Source organism: Sapajus apella, unplaced genomic scaffold (genome assembly GCF_009761245.1).
Source record: "Sapajus apella isolate SASKATOON/1434 unplaced genomic scaffold, GSC_monkey_1.0 scaffold168, whole genome shotgun sequence".
Classification (NCBI taxonomy): Eukaryota; Metazoa; Chordata; class Mammalia; order Primates; family Cebidae; genus Sapajus; species Sapajus apella.
This window is the reverse complement of record NW_022437108.1, coordinates 1,605,533-1,619,570: the sequence shown is the minus strand read 5'-3', so window position 1 is coordinate 1,619,570 and position 14,038 is coordinate 1,605,533. Positions and strand designations below refer to the sequence as shown.

General features: G+C 38.7%; 1 protein-coding gene across 2 annotated transcripts in view; it reads right to left on the bottom strand.

The window, feature by feature from the left end:
• The window catches only part of ETFA (electron transfer flavoprotein subunit alpha), an 81,942-nt gene that overhangs the window by 9,656 nt on the left and 58,248 nt on the right, over positions 1 to 14,038 (bottom strand). For both annotated transcript variants that reach the window (XM_032267309.1, XM_032267310.1), the window contains one exon: positions 2,316 to 2,381. In XM_032267309.1, the coding sequence (XP_032123200.1) occupies positions 2,316 to 2,381 (66 nt within the window). The remainder of the gene's footprint in view (positions 1 to 2,315; positions 2,382 to 14,038) is intronic.

The window sequence follows — 14,038 nt, the reverse complement described above, 5'->3', positions numbered from 1 at the left end:
TCGCGCCACTGCACTCCAGCCTGGGCTACAAGGTGAGAATCCATTTCAAAAAAAAAAAAAAAGAAAAGAAAAGAAGAAATGGGCTGGTTATTGTCCTTCGGATTATTAAAATACTATTTCTAAATAATCAATTATAATGAACTATGATAAAGTCTTGCTTGTATCCAAGAGCTCTCTCAATAGCTCCTCACAAGCTCACGTTCTTCCTCCTTACGAAGCTCTGAAATGCAGATTGTATTCAACCATTTTTTTTTTTTTTTTGAGATGGAGCCTCACTCTGTCACCCAGGCTAGACTGCAGCGGGGCGATCTCGGCTCACTGAAACCTCTGCCTCCTGGGTCCAAGAGATTCTCCTGCCTCAGCCTCCCAAGTAGCTGCGATTACAGGTGCCCACCACCGCACCCAGCTATTGTTTGTATTTTTAGTAGAGATGGAGTTTCGTAATGTTGGCAAGGCTGGGCTCAAACTCCTGACCTCAGGTGACTCGCCCACCTCAGCCTCCCAAAGTGCTGGGATTACAGGCATGAGCCACCGAGCGCAGCCACAACCATATTAGTTCAGAAAGGCTGGGCTCGGTGGCTCACGCCTGTAATCTGAGCACTTTGGGAGGCCGAGGAGAGTGGATCACAAGGTCAGGAGTTCAAGACCAGCCTGGCCAACATGGCGAAACCTCGTATCTACTAAAATACAAAAAATTAGTCAGGTGTGGTGATGCGTGCCTGTAGTCCCAGCTACTCGGGAGGCTGAAGCAGGAGAATTGGTTGAATCCAGGATGGCAGACGTTGTAGTGAGCCGAGATTGCGCCACTGCATTCCAGCCTGGGCAACAGCAAGACTCGGTCTCAAAAAAAAAAAAAAAAAAAAAAAAAGTTCAGAAAGTACTTTCATTACATTGATTCATTTGATTTAACAATCAAATCTTGAATTCTTTCAACTAAACCAGGATTCTAATTAAAATTTCAGCTTGTAGGCAATGCAACTGCCAAATTTAAGCCATTCTAATACCCCATCTTAGAACTTAACCAATACAACTAAAGATTGTCTCCTACGCAGGCAATGGGGCTATGGCAACACAAGGCGACACAGAGAACGACTAGACAGGGACAACAAGGGCTACTTTTTCTATTTAAGCATTTCCAGCTTCTAGTACAAGGAACAGTCTTAATAAATATTTGTTGACTAGATGGAGACAAAAAGTCTTGGCTGACCGCCAACATCAGTCTCCTTACTTCAACTGTTCCCTATTTGCTCTGACACACACTAGCTTGAGTCTCTCCCACAATCCAGCCCTGCCGGCATGGGTGAGAATTTTCACTGCTATCTTCTTGACAGGCAGAATCCTTTATTTTAGAGAAGCAGAATTCTAGCTATGTCTGAACTGGTCTGAAGGCTGCTGGTGTTGGGGTTTCTTTCTTTTTTTTTTCCTTAATGCAGCAATCACATTTTCCCATTGGCACGCTGTTTTCATAGCTCAGTAAAGAAACCTACCATCCAACTGTAAAATCCGACTGGTTTTGGGTCAGTTCCTTTAGAAGCTACAAGTTAAGCCTGTTAAAAGTTTTATTATCTTTTATATCAAGCTTCCATATGAATGGATAAATGCAGGAGTGTCAGAGGCATCTCTGACTTCATGAAAGATAAGTTCATAATTCAAACTATACATTATTATGCATGAATTAATGTGTCATATTCTGAAATATATGTTCAGAGTCATTACACAGGACTTCCACAGTAGTCCAAGTAGCAAGTTAAAATCAAGTGTTTCCTCCCTTTACTTACTGTACTTTTGACAATTCCTGATATATTAAGATGGCCTGATGCTCCAACCCAAAATGTGTTGGTTACACTTTGATAACAACCCAAAAAGAGGGGCCCTGCTGACATATGAGACTGCAACAGTTAGAGGACCAGAGTGAAGCAGACAGAGAGACAATCCGGGATCAAAACCTCAAAAATAAGTTAGATGTTCAGAACCTCATCAACTTGTTTAAGCCTCATATTTTCTATCCGCAGATGTCAAGCTGAAGGGCACCTTAGTGATCATCATTCAATACCCACATTTGGTAGACAAAGAAACTGAGTTTGCAGTGGAGCTACAACTCAGGTTCAGGCCTCTCTCCATGACACAGCACTGCCTCTGTCACCAATAGTATATCTTAAGGCAGTGAACAGTAGCTTCTATTTCTTCTGGTTCCCAGCTCTACATTAGTGTGAATGGTGTGACTACATCCACTGTAACTACATGGAAACATACAGGGTAAGACAAATCTTAAGATGAGGAAACTTTTTCTTTTAGCATCACTGATGTACAATTACCTTGCTGTCTTTCATCCCAGCTAAATGCTGGATGGCTCCAGATATTCCAACAGCAATGTAAAGTTCCTAAAACAAAAGAAGCCACAGTATTAATATGTATTTATATCATGTAATATTTTCCAAAGTGTTTGCTATTAGCAATTTAAGTCTTAGGCAAAAGATAATGTTAAGTAAAATAGAGGCAACATGTATTGCTTAAATTATGCTTTCCTTTTTCTGTGATCTCCTTAACCCACAGTTCTCTTTTTCCTATGAATTCCTATGGCAGTGGTGGTATAATAATAAATACGTGGGTAATGAGGATTACTGAACATTCACTATGTGCCAGACACAGTGTTAAGCATTTTACATCAAGTGTCACAATCTCACAATTACCTGTGAGGTGGCACTTTTCATCTGTGGCACTCACTTGAAAATCACTGCACAACTCATACATGCTGTACATATCCATTAACAATTAACAACATACACTGTATATTAACATATCGACACATATCCTCAAATATATTAGAATAAATTCTGACTTAGTTGTTTGACTTAGTTGTTTGCCTTATCACAAAAGAATATTTGTTAAAATGGTAATTAGGATACACTTATCAAACTTTGTATTTAGAAAAACCAGAAATACAAATCTGTGTCAAGAGATTTCTCTCTCTCTCTCTCTCTCACACACACACACACTCTCTCACACACACACACACACACACACACACTCTCTCTCTCTCTCTCTCTCCCTCTCTCTCTCTCTCTCTCTCTCTCTCTGAATCAAAAATAAACTTCTCAAAGGCATGGGCTGAACCTTTGTTTCCAGAGCCTAACAATAAAAGGCCTCCATACTATGGTTTTTTTGGTAAATGTTGATGATGATATGTGTACCTCTTCCTGCCCCCTACCCTCAATAACTACAAAGGGAGTGACGACTGACATTGTTCTGTCTCCTTAACTAAAATTTTTACAGTACCCATGTTTGGAAAAAAAAAAAAAACTCACTTCCATTATGAAAAACTAATTTAATAAATGCTTAAGTAGAAGAGCTTACCTGCTTCATTCTGTTTAGCAGGTATAATTAAAGCTTCAACTGAAAACCCTTTCCCACACAAAAACTGAACAAACAAGTCCTGGCCTGGGTAGGAGATATAACCACCATGTAACCAGACTGACACTAAGGTTTTGTCACAACTGACAGTAAAGCCTCTCCTCAATATGAATAATATGTGGAAGGTATTCAAGGTGGTTCTGTTTTACTTTTATTACAGGGCAGATAATTCAAAAACCAATGACAGTGTCGAGGTGGTCCCACCTTGTTTTCTGCCCTGCTTATGATCTAATTTAACAACTGCTCAATCCAAAATAAACGAGCATTTCAACCAGAATCTGGAAATAATGTTACTGCCTCCTAATGTTATGATTTTTCACAGCACTTAAGTGTATATGGCCACATACAAGTCAGTTCGCCTCTCAGCGTCTCATTTTTTCCACCTGTAAACAGGTACAGCCCCAACACTGGTGCTTGTGAAGAAGACTCCCCAGGATACTCTAATGTACAGGCAAAGCTGGAAAACCACTAACAATAGGTGATCCCTCAGCTCTTTGGCAGCCTGAATCTTAAAACCGTCCAGCCCACTGCAGTACTCCCTACGCCTGGTCTTTACACGCATAAAGTATCCAGCTGCTCCCAGAGCAGCACCGTGTAACCTGGAAAAGGAAACAATCTAGTCCCCAAAGTGAGTTAATCGTCTAAAAGTGAGACAAGCTTGTTTTCTCATTCAACTTGTTCCATAGTTATCAAAAGCCTGAAGTCAAGAACAATTTGGCATAATAAGACTGTGTCTTAGGGTGGGGAGGAATACCGCAGAAGCTATGGATGAGGATAAAAAGCAATTGCATGTTCTGTGATTCTACCTTGAATGTATCCAGTGTGTCAATTGTGACCCTACATAGTCGGACAATGCAATAAGGCCCTGACATCACACCATCTGTCAGATGTGGACACTCACATAAGTGGCAAACTTCTTCCACTACTTTCTATTTAAGATTTACAAGTAATTCAACACACACACACACACACACACACACACACACACACACACACACATATTTTGAGACAGAGTCTCACTCTGTCACCCAGGCTGGTGTGCAATAGTGTGATCTCGGCTCACTACAACCTCCACCTCCCAGATTCAAGCGATTCTCCCACCTCGGCCTCCCAAGTAGCTGGGACTACAGGCATGTGCCACCACCCCCAGCTAATTTTTGTATTTTTAGTAGTGGTGGGGTTTCACTATGTTGGCCAGGCTAGTCTCAAACTCCTAATCTCGTGATCCGCCCACCTTGGCCTCCCAAAGTGCTGGGATTACAGGCATGAGCCACCACGCCCAGACTTCAATAGGTAATTTTAAGGTGACCTCAGTGTATTCTGACTAGCATTTCATTCATAAAAGGACATTTGTTAAATTGTTAATCAAAATATACTAACATTCATATTCAGGAAAACCAGGCAAACAAATTCTAACATTAAGATTTTTAAAGCAAGCTCTTTAGCTAGACACTGCTCTTCTAGGTATATTCTCAAAGCAAGCACTGGAAAAGACTAATAGACCTGTAAATGGGTCTTTCTGTCTTACATGTCTACAGTAAAATTCAAGTCTTAAAAGCTCCCTGTGCATTATAAAATGCTAATAAAAATGCAGACCCAATCTGGCAGTGAACATAAACATAATATAAATGAAAATTACTTTAAACCCCGAGTCCCCAAACATGAATTCCATTGACTTTAACCATATATGTCACTAAGGAAATAAGAGATTCTAGGCCAAAACAAGCCAAAGGCAGGTGCTCCAGGGCCATTTCTACCTTTCTGATCACCATAAATGGTCCAAATGGATCCACATGACCAACAGGGCTTTTTATTTTACTGTCTTGCAAACATGGTTCTCTGAATAAATATAAAAGCACTGAGACAATAACCCAGAACAAGTCCATGGATTTTGGCTGCTGCTCCAAGGCTCTGATAGCTCTCTCAAGCAGGAAGAGAGGCTTTTTTCCTCCTTTTTAAAAAACATGTACAGGCAATTAGGCTAATATCTTAGTCTAATTCCTCATGGTTCAGAAAGCATATTTGTATTTCAAGAATAATAATTAGTATATACAAAACTCTCTACAGACGCTGATTTATGGAGCACTTCAGATACTGCTTCACAACACAACAAGACAATCCCTGCCCTGAGGCACTTTCCTTCTAAATCAGATAGTGAGATAATTTGGAGAGAAAGTGAGAGATGCTGCAAGGGAGTACAGCAATTAAGGGTTCAAAACAAGGTGTGGCAGGGGGCGGTGGGGATTAAAGGAATGAACAGACACAGAAAGGAGGAGGGAAAGTCCTAGAGACAGTCTTCGTGGCTTTAGAATCTAGAAGAGTGAGAATTTAGAAGAGAATGAATCAACCCAGGTGGTTGGTAGCAGTCTGGGTTGATCACTCTATGATGCAAGAACAGGGACTGTGGGAAGAAGTAAAGCCACAGGATGGGAAGAGGACCACAGCTTATTCTGAAACATAAAAAAGGGATAGCACTTAACCTTAACGCAAACAAGGACTGGCAGAAAAAAGCACAAATACCTCTTCCTTTGCCAAAACCTAAAAGAGACTATAGCTATAGACTCATTCAAAGAACTCAGGGGCTGAGGTCTAGGCTACAGTTACAGTGGGCTGAGATAGAAAAAGCAGCAGAGCTGAGAAACTGCTGCATCTGATGCAGTTTAACAGGTTTACCATGTCATTGTTAAGATCCTAGGCTCTGTAGCCTCATTGCCTCCGTTCAAATTCCATCTCTGCTATCTGATAGATGCATGACCATGGGCCATTTATGTAACCTCTCTATGCCTCAGTTTGCTCATCCGAAACACTGGGATTATAAGAACTCCTACTTCATAGGGTTACTGTTGAGGTTCCAGTCCTTAGCATAGTATCGAATTTCCCAAGACACATTGATGTGCCACTCATGGGTTGAGGTTTGTTCAAATATTGATTCCCTCAGCCCACCAGGTGGCCAGGTGGGCTCCTAGGGTAGTCTCAGGACTGCCACGTACAGCTGAGCAGGCTGCACACTGAATAACTTTGGAGGAGGGCATCACTCATAACAGTCACTATAGCCCTGCATTTTGATTACAATAACTTTCCAACAGATGGCAGTAAAGTAACTCGAGACAGGAGTACGTTATAATTTGTACAAAAGAGTTGTGTGGACTATAAGATCTGGGTAGCCAGAATCCCCTGTGGTACAAATATTATAACTGTCTAAGTGTACCATAACAGGAAAGAGTTGAGCAGCACTGGGTAACTGATTTTACTGTTGTTCTTACTGTACCTTACAGGTAATATAAAGATGACGAATTCTCTGTGCCCTGTCCTCAAGAAGCTCACAGTCTAACAATTACAGGCTATGGCAAGGTCACAAAAATCTGTAATCCAATAAAGGAAAATGGAAAAGAGGTGTGACAGAGCTACAGTCTCTCAACAATCCTTCACTTCTTACCTGCCACGAGAGGTGGAAAAGCCATTATGGGCAGAAAGCAGATTTGGGACAGTATCTTTACCCTCTGCCTAACAGGGGCCTACTTTTGCAATCTATCCCCATCTGTTCCTACTGCCTTAGTCCTTTAGACAAAACAAGCTTTTAAAGCAGGTTTTAATGGTCTTGGCTTAATGATAAAACTGCATGTCTGAGAATGAGAGGGATGATTGGAATTAAATCTTCAGACCTTTACAGTAATCTAACCAACCTGTGAATTCAACATGGTTAGTGTTCTCTGTTGGATGATTAGGTTTTTGGCCGCTTTCTTCAGAAAGTAAGTATATACTAACATCACTCCTGCTTTACCCAAAACTTGTGCCCAAACCTGAAATTCTAAGACGTATCATCTGAGCTTTGCTTTTCCAGAATTTAGTGTAGAAGCTGAGGGAAAACTGTCCTCTGTTGCACATTGCATTTTTGCTCATCACCGTGAAGCCCCAAATGGAGTTATTCGATGTATCTATATTCATATATCTTGTAAGCCATATATTTAATGTTAAATTTTCTAGTGGCCACATTAAGGTAAAAAGAAACAGGTAAAATTAATTTTAATAATGTAATCTTAGGTCAGACTAACTACATTTCAAGTATCCAACAATCACATGTGGCCTAACGGTTATCATACCGGGCAGCGCAATCCAAAATAATCACAGAACAAACTAAGCCATCTTGTAAACTCCACTAGAGTACTGTGGACCACGGTCTGACAACAGATCTAAAGATAGAATGGAGTTGTCTTATGTGTCTGTGTTGCTTCTATTGGCTCAGAACAAGATCATTTACAGGTTCTTTTATACTCAATGAGAGCGTGAACCAAAAAGGAAAGTCAGCAGTGTGGCAGAGCTGAAGACTTAGCATTAGAGGCATCAAGATTAAACAAGAGCGTAACCAATCTAGAGACTCACAAATAGATGACAAAAATTTATCAAATTTCAGGTAGTGTGGCCCATTATAGGAAAACCAAAAGCAGATGAAAACTACTGGTTTAATATGGCAAGTTTATACTCTGAAAAAGCAACTCTCTATCAAATTTTGTTCCTCAGTAACTTATACTTATTTCTTAAAACTCTAGATGGACCTGAAGAATGTTTCTCAAAAATACACAGTTCTAAAAAAAAAATTTAAGAAGTGCCTAAAATATGTGAATCAAAAAAATTGAAATTTAAAAATACATGGAACAAAACAACAAAAAAGGGAGAGTATATCAGAACATTAGGGATGCAGCTAGAGTGATATTTAAAAAGATTTATTTTTTTTTTTTGAGATGGAATCTCACTCTGCTGCCCAGGCTGGAGTGCAGTGGCACAATCCTGGCTCACTGCAACCTCCACCTCCTGGGTTCAAGCAATTCTCATGCCTGAACCTCCCAAGAAGCTGGGATTACAAGAACGCGGCATCTTGCCCAGCTGATTTTTGTATTTTTAGTAGAGATGGGGTTTTGCCATGTTGGCCAGGCTGCTCTCAAACTCCTGATCTCAGGCAATCTGCCCGCCTTGGCCTCCCAAAGTGCTAGAATTACCATGCCTGGCCAATACGTAGAAAGATTTATAACCTCAAATGCATATTAGAAAACAAGGATGATAGAAAATTAGTAAGCTCAGATCTCAATTCAAGAAAGTTGAAAATGAGCAAGTAAAAGAAACCACTACATTTATTCAGTCACTGTTACAGTTAATAAGAGCTGGGTTCAGATCATGACTCTCCTACTTGCCAATCTGCATTCTTGAGCAAGTTATCAGTTTCTCAAAGGCCCAATCGCTGTTATGTGTAAAATGGAGACAAATACCTGCAGCTAACAGAATTGTTGTGGTGATGAAAATAAGATGCATATGAAATATTCAAAATATTTCTATAATGTTATCACTATTTCTAAAATGATCACCAAATCTCTAAACTAGAAGGCATTTCTAAACAGAAATATTTCACTTTAAAATGGTAACTACTACTATCTGTTTATCTCTAGTCAAGGAAAGTTGTTACTAACTTGATACAATTTTTCCAGGGGAGTGTACTGGGAAAAAATTTTCTTTGAAAACTGTTAGTTTCTTCTTTGCATTTAGTACTGACCATAAAGTTGGAATTTCTGCCCAATTTCCTAGCCAGTGCTTGCCTAGAAGTTGGGGTGATTTCTTTACAGATTTCTATCATAATCTTTGTGTAAAGATACATATCCCAGATGCAGGTGCTAAGACATATCAAGTTGATCATATAAACTTGATTATGAACTCACATAATTTTGATATAAACTCATAAATTCACATTTTTCTGGAATTGGAACAGTATTCTGCCTGCAGCAACTTCAGATCTGCTTTACTTTAAACAAAGTAGAATGAAGAGACTTAAACATTTACTTTTTGTTTATATGAAATATGAATATGAGTGGGGTGGTTAAATCTAGAGCATTCAGAGCAGAAAAACCATGCCAATATTGTTTCCTCTCTTAAAAAGCCATGTTTTTAAGCTTCTTTTCTGCCAAAAGTGTTCCTTTCTAGATAGAGGTAGGGAAGGAACATGAAAAATTAAATTTCTTTAAAGAAAAACATTTAAACATATCATGTAAGTGGTTCTATCTAGAGTTCAGAGATCCAATGTTATGTGCTCAAAAATAATACCCCTAAGACTGCCTCGGCCAGGACAAGAGTTTTACAGAATGGCAAATGCTTTCTCAACCTTCTTTTCTCAATAGACTACACAGGCGTAACCTTAAACAGCAACTGTTATAGCTAAAACATAATATACATATACAGGACAAATGCCAGGTTAGGAGTTAAATGAATTTATCATAGCAAATAATGAATGTGTCTTTGGGAAGTAGATTAACTGAACCATATTTTCTAATTACTGCAAGCCTCCTGTGTATTAATATTGCTATATTTCATCCTGCTGCCCATTTAAAAGGCCAAACTATTTCCTTTGTTTGCCAAATTCTGTTTAAGTCTCCACTCTTTTTGGAAGATGCCCCAAAACTCAAAGCACAACTATCTGTGGCTCTTTTCTTCAACAGCTTTCTGCCTGTATTATGAAATTCTCACGTAGGATTCTGGCTAAACTGAGTTTCACATGAAGGGAATATTTCAGCCACACTCTTGGTTTGAAGCTGAAATTATGTCTCATTCATCAGATGGGACATGCCCCTGTACTGATTAGCTCCTGTTTTATTAGAATTCAAGCCAGTACACCACTCATCACAGTTGTATGTACTATGTTATGCCAGTAACTATGCTGTACTTCATATACATGACCTCACTTAACTATGACAACTCTACATGGTGGAAATGATTCCTATTTTATAGAAGAGAAAGCAGAGGCTCAGGCAGGCTTGCTGAGTTGTTCAAAGTTCTACACACCTAGTGAAAGGCAGGCTCTCCCTCCCCAGCTTTACTGGGGTATATTTAACACATAAAAATTATATATAAGGTATACAGTGTGATGTTTTGATATAGGTAGACACTGTGAAATAATTACCACAATCAGGCTAATTAACATATCTATCACATCACATAGTTGCTGTTTTTTTGTGGTGAGAACACTTAAGATTTACTCTCTTAGTAAATCTTATGTATATAATCCAGTATTATTAACTATAGTCACCAATCTGTACAATAGATCCCCAGAATTTATTCATCCAGCATAACTAGAATTTTGTATCCTTTGACCAATATTTCCTCATTTCCCCCTGGCAGCCACCATTCTACTCTCAAAAGGCAAGCTTCTTAACCTAGGTCGATTCTAAATTCAACACTTTTTCCATACCACGTAAGACTCAATATTGTTACTGTATTGGTAATATGTTTTACTTGAAGTCATCAGTCTGTTAAAACTCCACAAAGCATATTTATCTTAGAGAAATATCCCTAAAACAAGATGAGATCTGGTGAAGAGCCAACTGAAGTTTGTATATATTAAAAAAAGTATTGTCGATTTTAGCTAACATTAGCTTTTACTCCATGTTACTAGAAGTACCAGTTTGTACATTAGCTCTGGATTTCCTTATCATGAATAATGACAAGCTACACTGTTTAGATTTATTGCTCTATCAACCATTTGCACGTCAATGAGAAAGCCTTTAATGCACCCACCACACACATGGGCCAGCTGAAAGCCCTTCAAGGAGACTGACTCACAACAGAGGCAAGGCTCTGAAATTACTGTTGCTGTTGTTGTTTCTTTCTTTTAATTTATGTAATCTGTACTGAAAACTAATACTTTTTGGCTAAAGATTCTGACCTGGCTTTCAGTGAAGTCAATATCTGGTTCCAAATAACTGTTAAAGGGAAATGTCTAGAGGCAAAGCCAGAAAATGCATTTGGAAGAAAAGCAGGGGCCTAATACAGCCTCTGAAGACTTTTCACATGAATGGACATTCCATGGCTCAGTAAATGGACTTGGTTCTTTTTAGTCAGGGAATATGTAGTCAAAGATTCTCTGAAATCTTAAATTCAAATTCATTCTTGGATATAAGCTCCTTCATATTCTTTTAACCAGCCCACCTTTTCTCCCAAGAGGTATAGGGAACCAAGTAAATGTCTTCTTCACATCTAGGCTAGTTATAACATGTCCAAAGCAGATGGGATGTATCTCACTAGCATACGCTTCATTATGTGCCTCATATTTTTGGTTCAAAATGTATATTTAATAACTCAGTTGCTCAACTACAAAGTTAAAAGAATTTTTTTTAAACAAGGATATTAACTGTAATTCAAAAATTTAAATGTAAACCAGAAAAAAAGTGAAATTTCAACCCTTGGCCTTTTAGTAATTTTTTAAATTGCAGATTGTAATTATGTGAGATGTATAGGAGCTGAAACAAGTTTTTTCTTAAGAGAATATTTTCACATTAAAATATAATTTTAGCTGTGCTCAGTGGCTCAAAACTATAATCCCAACTACTTGGGAAGCTGAGACAGGAAGATTTCTTGAGCCCAAGAATTTGAGGTTGCAGTGAACTATAGTCGTGCTGCCATACTCCAGCCTGAGCAACAGAACAAGACCCCATTTCTAAAAATATTAACAATAATATAATTTTGATATTTAACTATTTTATAATTACATGCTTTGCATTTACCTGATTTGTTTTTATTCCAGTTCACAGATTTTCCATTATGGAAAAATATACTTTAAGTATACCTACAATTACAAAAAGCCAAGTATTTAATTATACACTTAGCTAAAATTATTCAGTTAATTTACATTGAAATATTTGTATATATGACATCAAAATACTTGACTATGTAATCAAGTCTATTACAAGGCTTTGCATTTTAACAGGTCAAATAAAAACTTTATTTGAAAGCTGAGTGCAGTGGCTCAAGCCTGTAGTCCTAGCGTTTTGGGAGGTCGAGGTGGGAGGATGGCTTGAGGCCAGGAGTTTGAGACCAGCCTAGGTAACACAGCAAGACCTCGTCTACAAAAAATAAAAAACAAATTAGCTGGGCCTGATGGGACACACCTGTGATCCCAGTTACTTGGGAGGCTGAAGCAGGAGGATCACTTGAACCGAGGAGGTTGAGGCTGCAGTGAGCTATAATGGCACCATTGCACTCCAGCCTGGGTAACAGAGTGAGACCCTATCTCAAAAAGAAAAAGGTTTATTTGACTATCAAATTTTTTTTAACAGTAAAGTTCTTTAATTAAGTTAAAGCACGCTAAATTATACATTTCTATGTAGAATTTTGGAGCTGTAAGGAACCTTTGAAATTATCTATGCAATCTCTTTATTTCATCAATGATAGAAATCAAGGCCCTGGGAGACAGAGCTGCCGCTAGAACCTAGGTCTCCTGGCTTCCAAGTAGCATTCTTTCCACTCACCAAACTGCCTCTTTTCCCAAATCACTAAGAGCTAGGCCACTGCTTACACATAGCCTTTCTTGACATTTAATCACAACTTCTATGTCAAGAAGTTTGCAAGAGCTACAAAGCAACCAGAGGAAACCAATTTGAAGGTTCCTCAAAAAGTTATGTGTAGAACTATCATATGTCTCAGCAACTCTAATCCCAAGTATATATTCAAAAGAACTAACAACAGGGATTCAAACAGATACCCGTACGTGAATGTTCATAGCAGCATTATTCATAATAGCTAAAAGGTGAAATAAAACAATCTAAGTGTCCATCACAGATGACTGGATAAGCAAAATGTTTACAGAGGACTGGAACATAAAAAGGAATTAAGTTCTCATATATGGTACAATATGATGAAATGTGAAAATGTGCCAAATGAAAAAAAGCCATCACAAAAGGACAAATATTGTTTGATTCCACTTTATGAAATATCTAGAATAGGAAAACTCATAGAGACAGAAATACATTAGCAATTACAAGGGGCTGAGGTAGAATATAATGAGGAGTTATTGCTTAATGGGTATGGGATTTCTATTTGGGGTGATGAAAACTTTCAGAACTAGAGTAGTGATGGTTGCACATTGTAAATGTGATTAATTAAATTGTACACTTAAAAATCATTAAAACAACTGGGCATGGTGGTTCACACTTGTAATCCCAGCACTTTGGGAGGCCGAAGTGGGGGAATCACTTCAGGCCAAGAGTTCAAGACCAGCCTGGCCAACATGGTGAAACACTGTTTCTACTGAAAATTCAAAAATTAGCCAGGCATGGTGGCACATGCCTGTAGTCCCAGCTACTCAGGAAGCTGAGGCAGGGGAATTGCTTGCAAGCAGGAGATGGAGTTGCAGTAGCCGAGATGGCACCACTGCACTTCAGCTTAGGCAGCAGAGCCACAGTCTATCACACACACACAAAAAAAAAAAAAAGAAAAAAAAATCGTTAAAATGGCCACTTTTATATTTTACCACAGTACAAAGTCACTAGAAACCTTGACAGACACCATCACAGAATTTTCCATCTTCGAAAACTTAATTCTAGAATTTTGTGGTAATTACAAAAAATTATTAACATACATTTAAAAAAAACCAGGTACAGGATTTATAGAAATCCACTGTACTATCTTCAGAATTTTTCCTTAAATCCAGGCCAGGCACAGTGGCTCATGTCGGTAATCCCAGCACTTTGGGAGGCTTAGGTGGGTGGATCACATGAGGTCAGGAGTTCGAGACAGCCTGGCCAACATGGCAAAACCCTGTCTCTACTAAAAATACAAAAATTAGCTGGGCATAGTGGCGGGCACCTGTAAT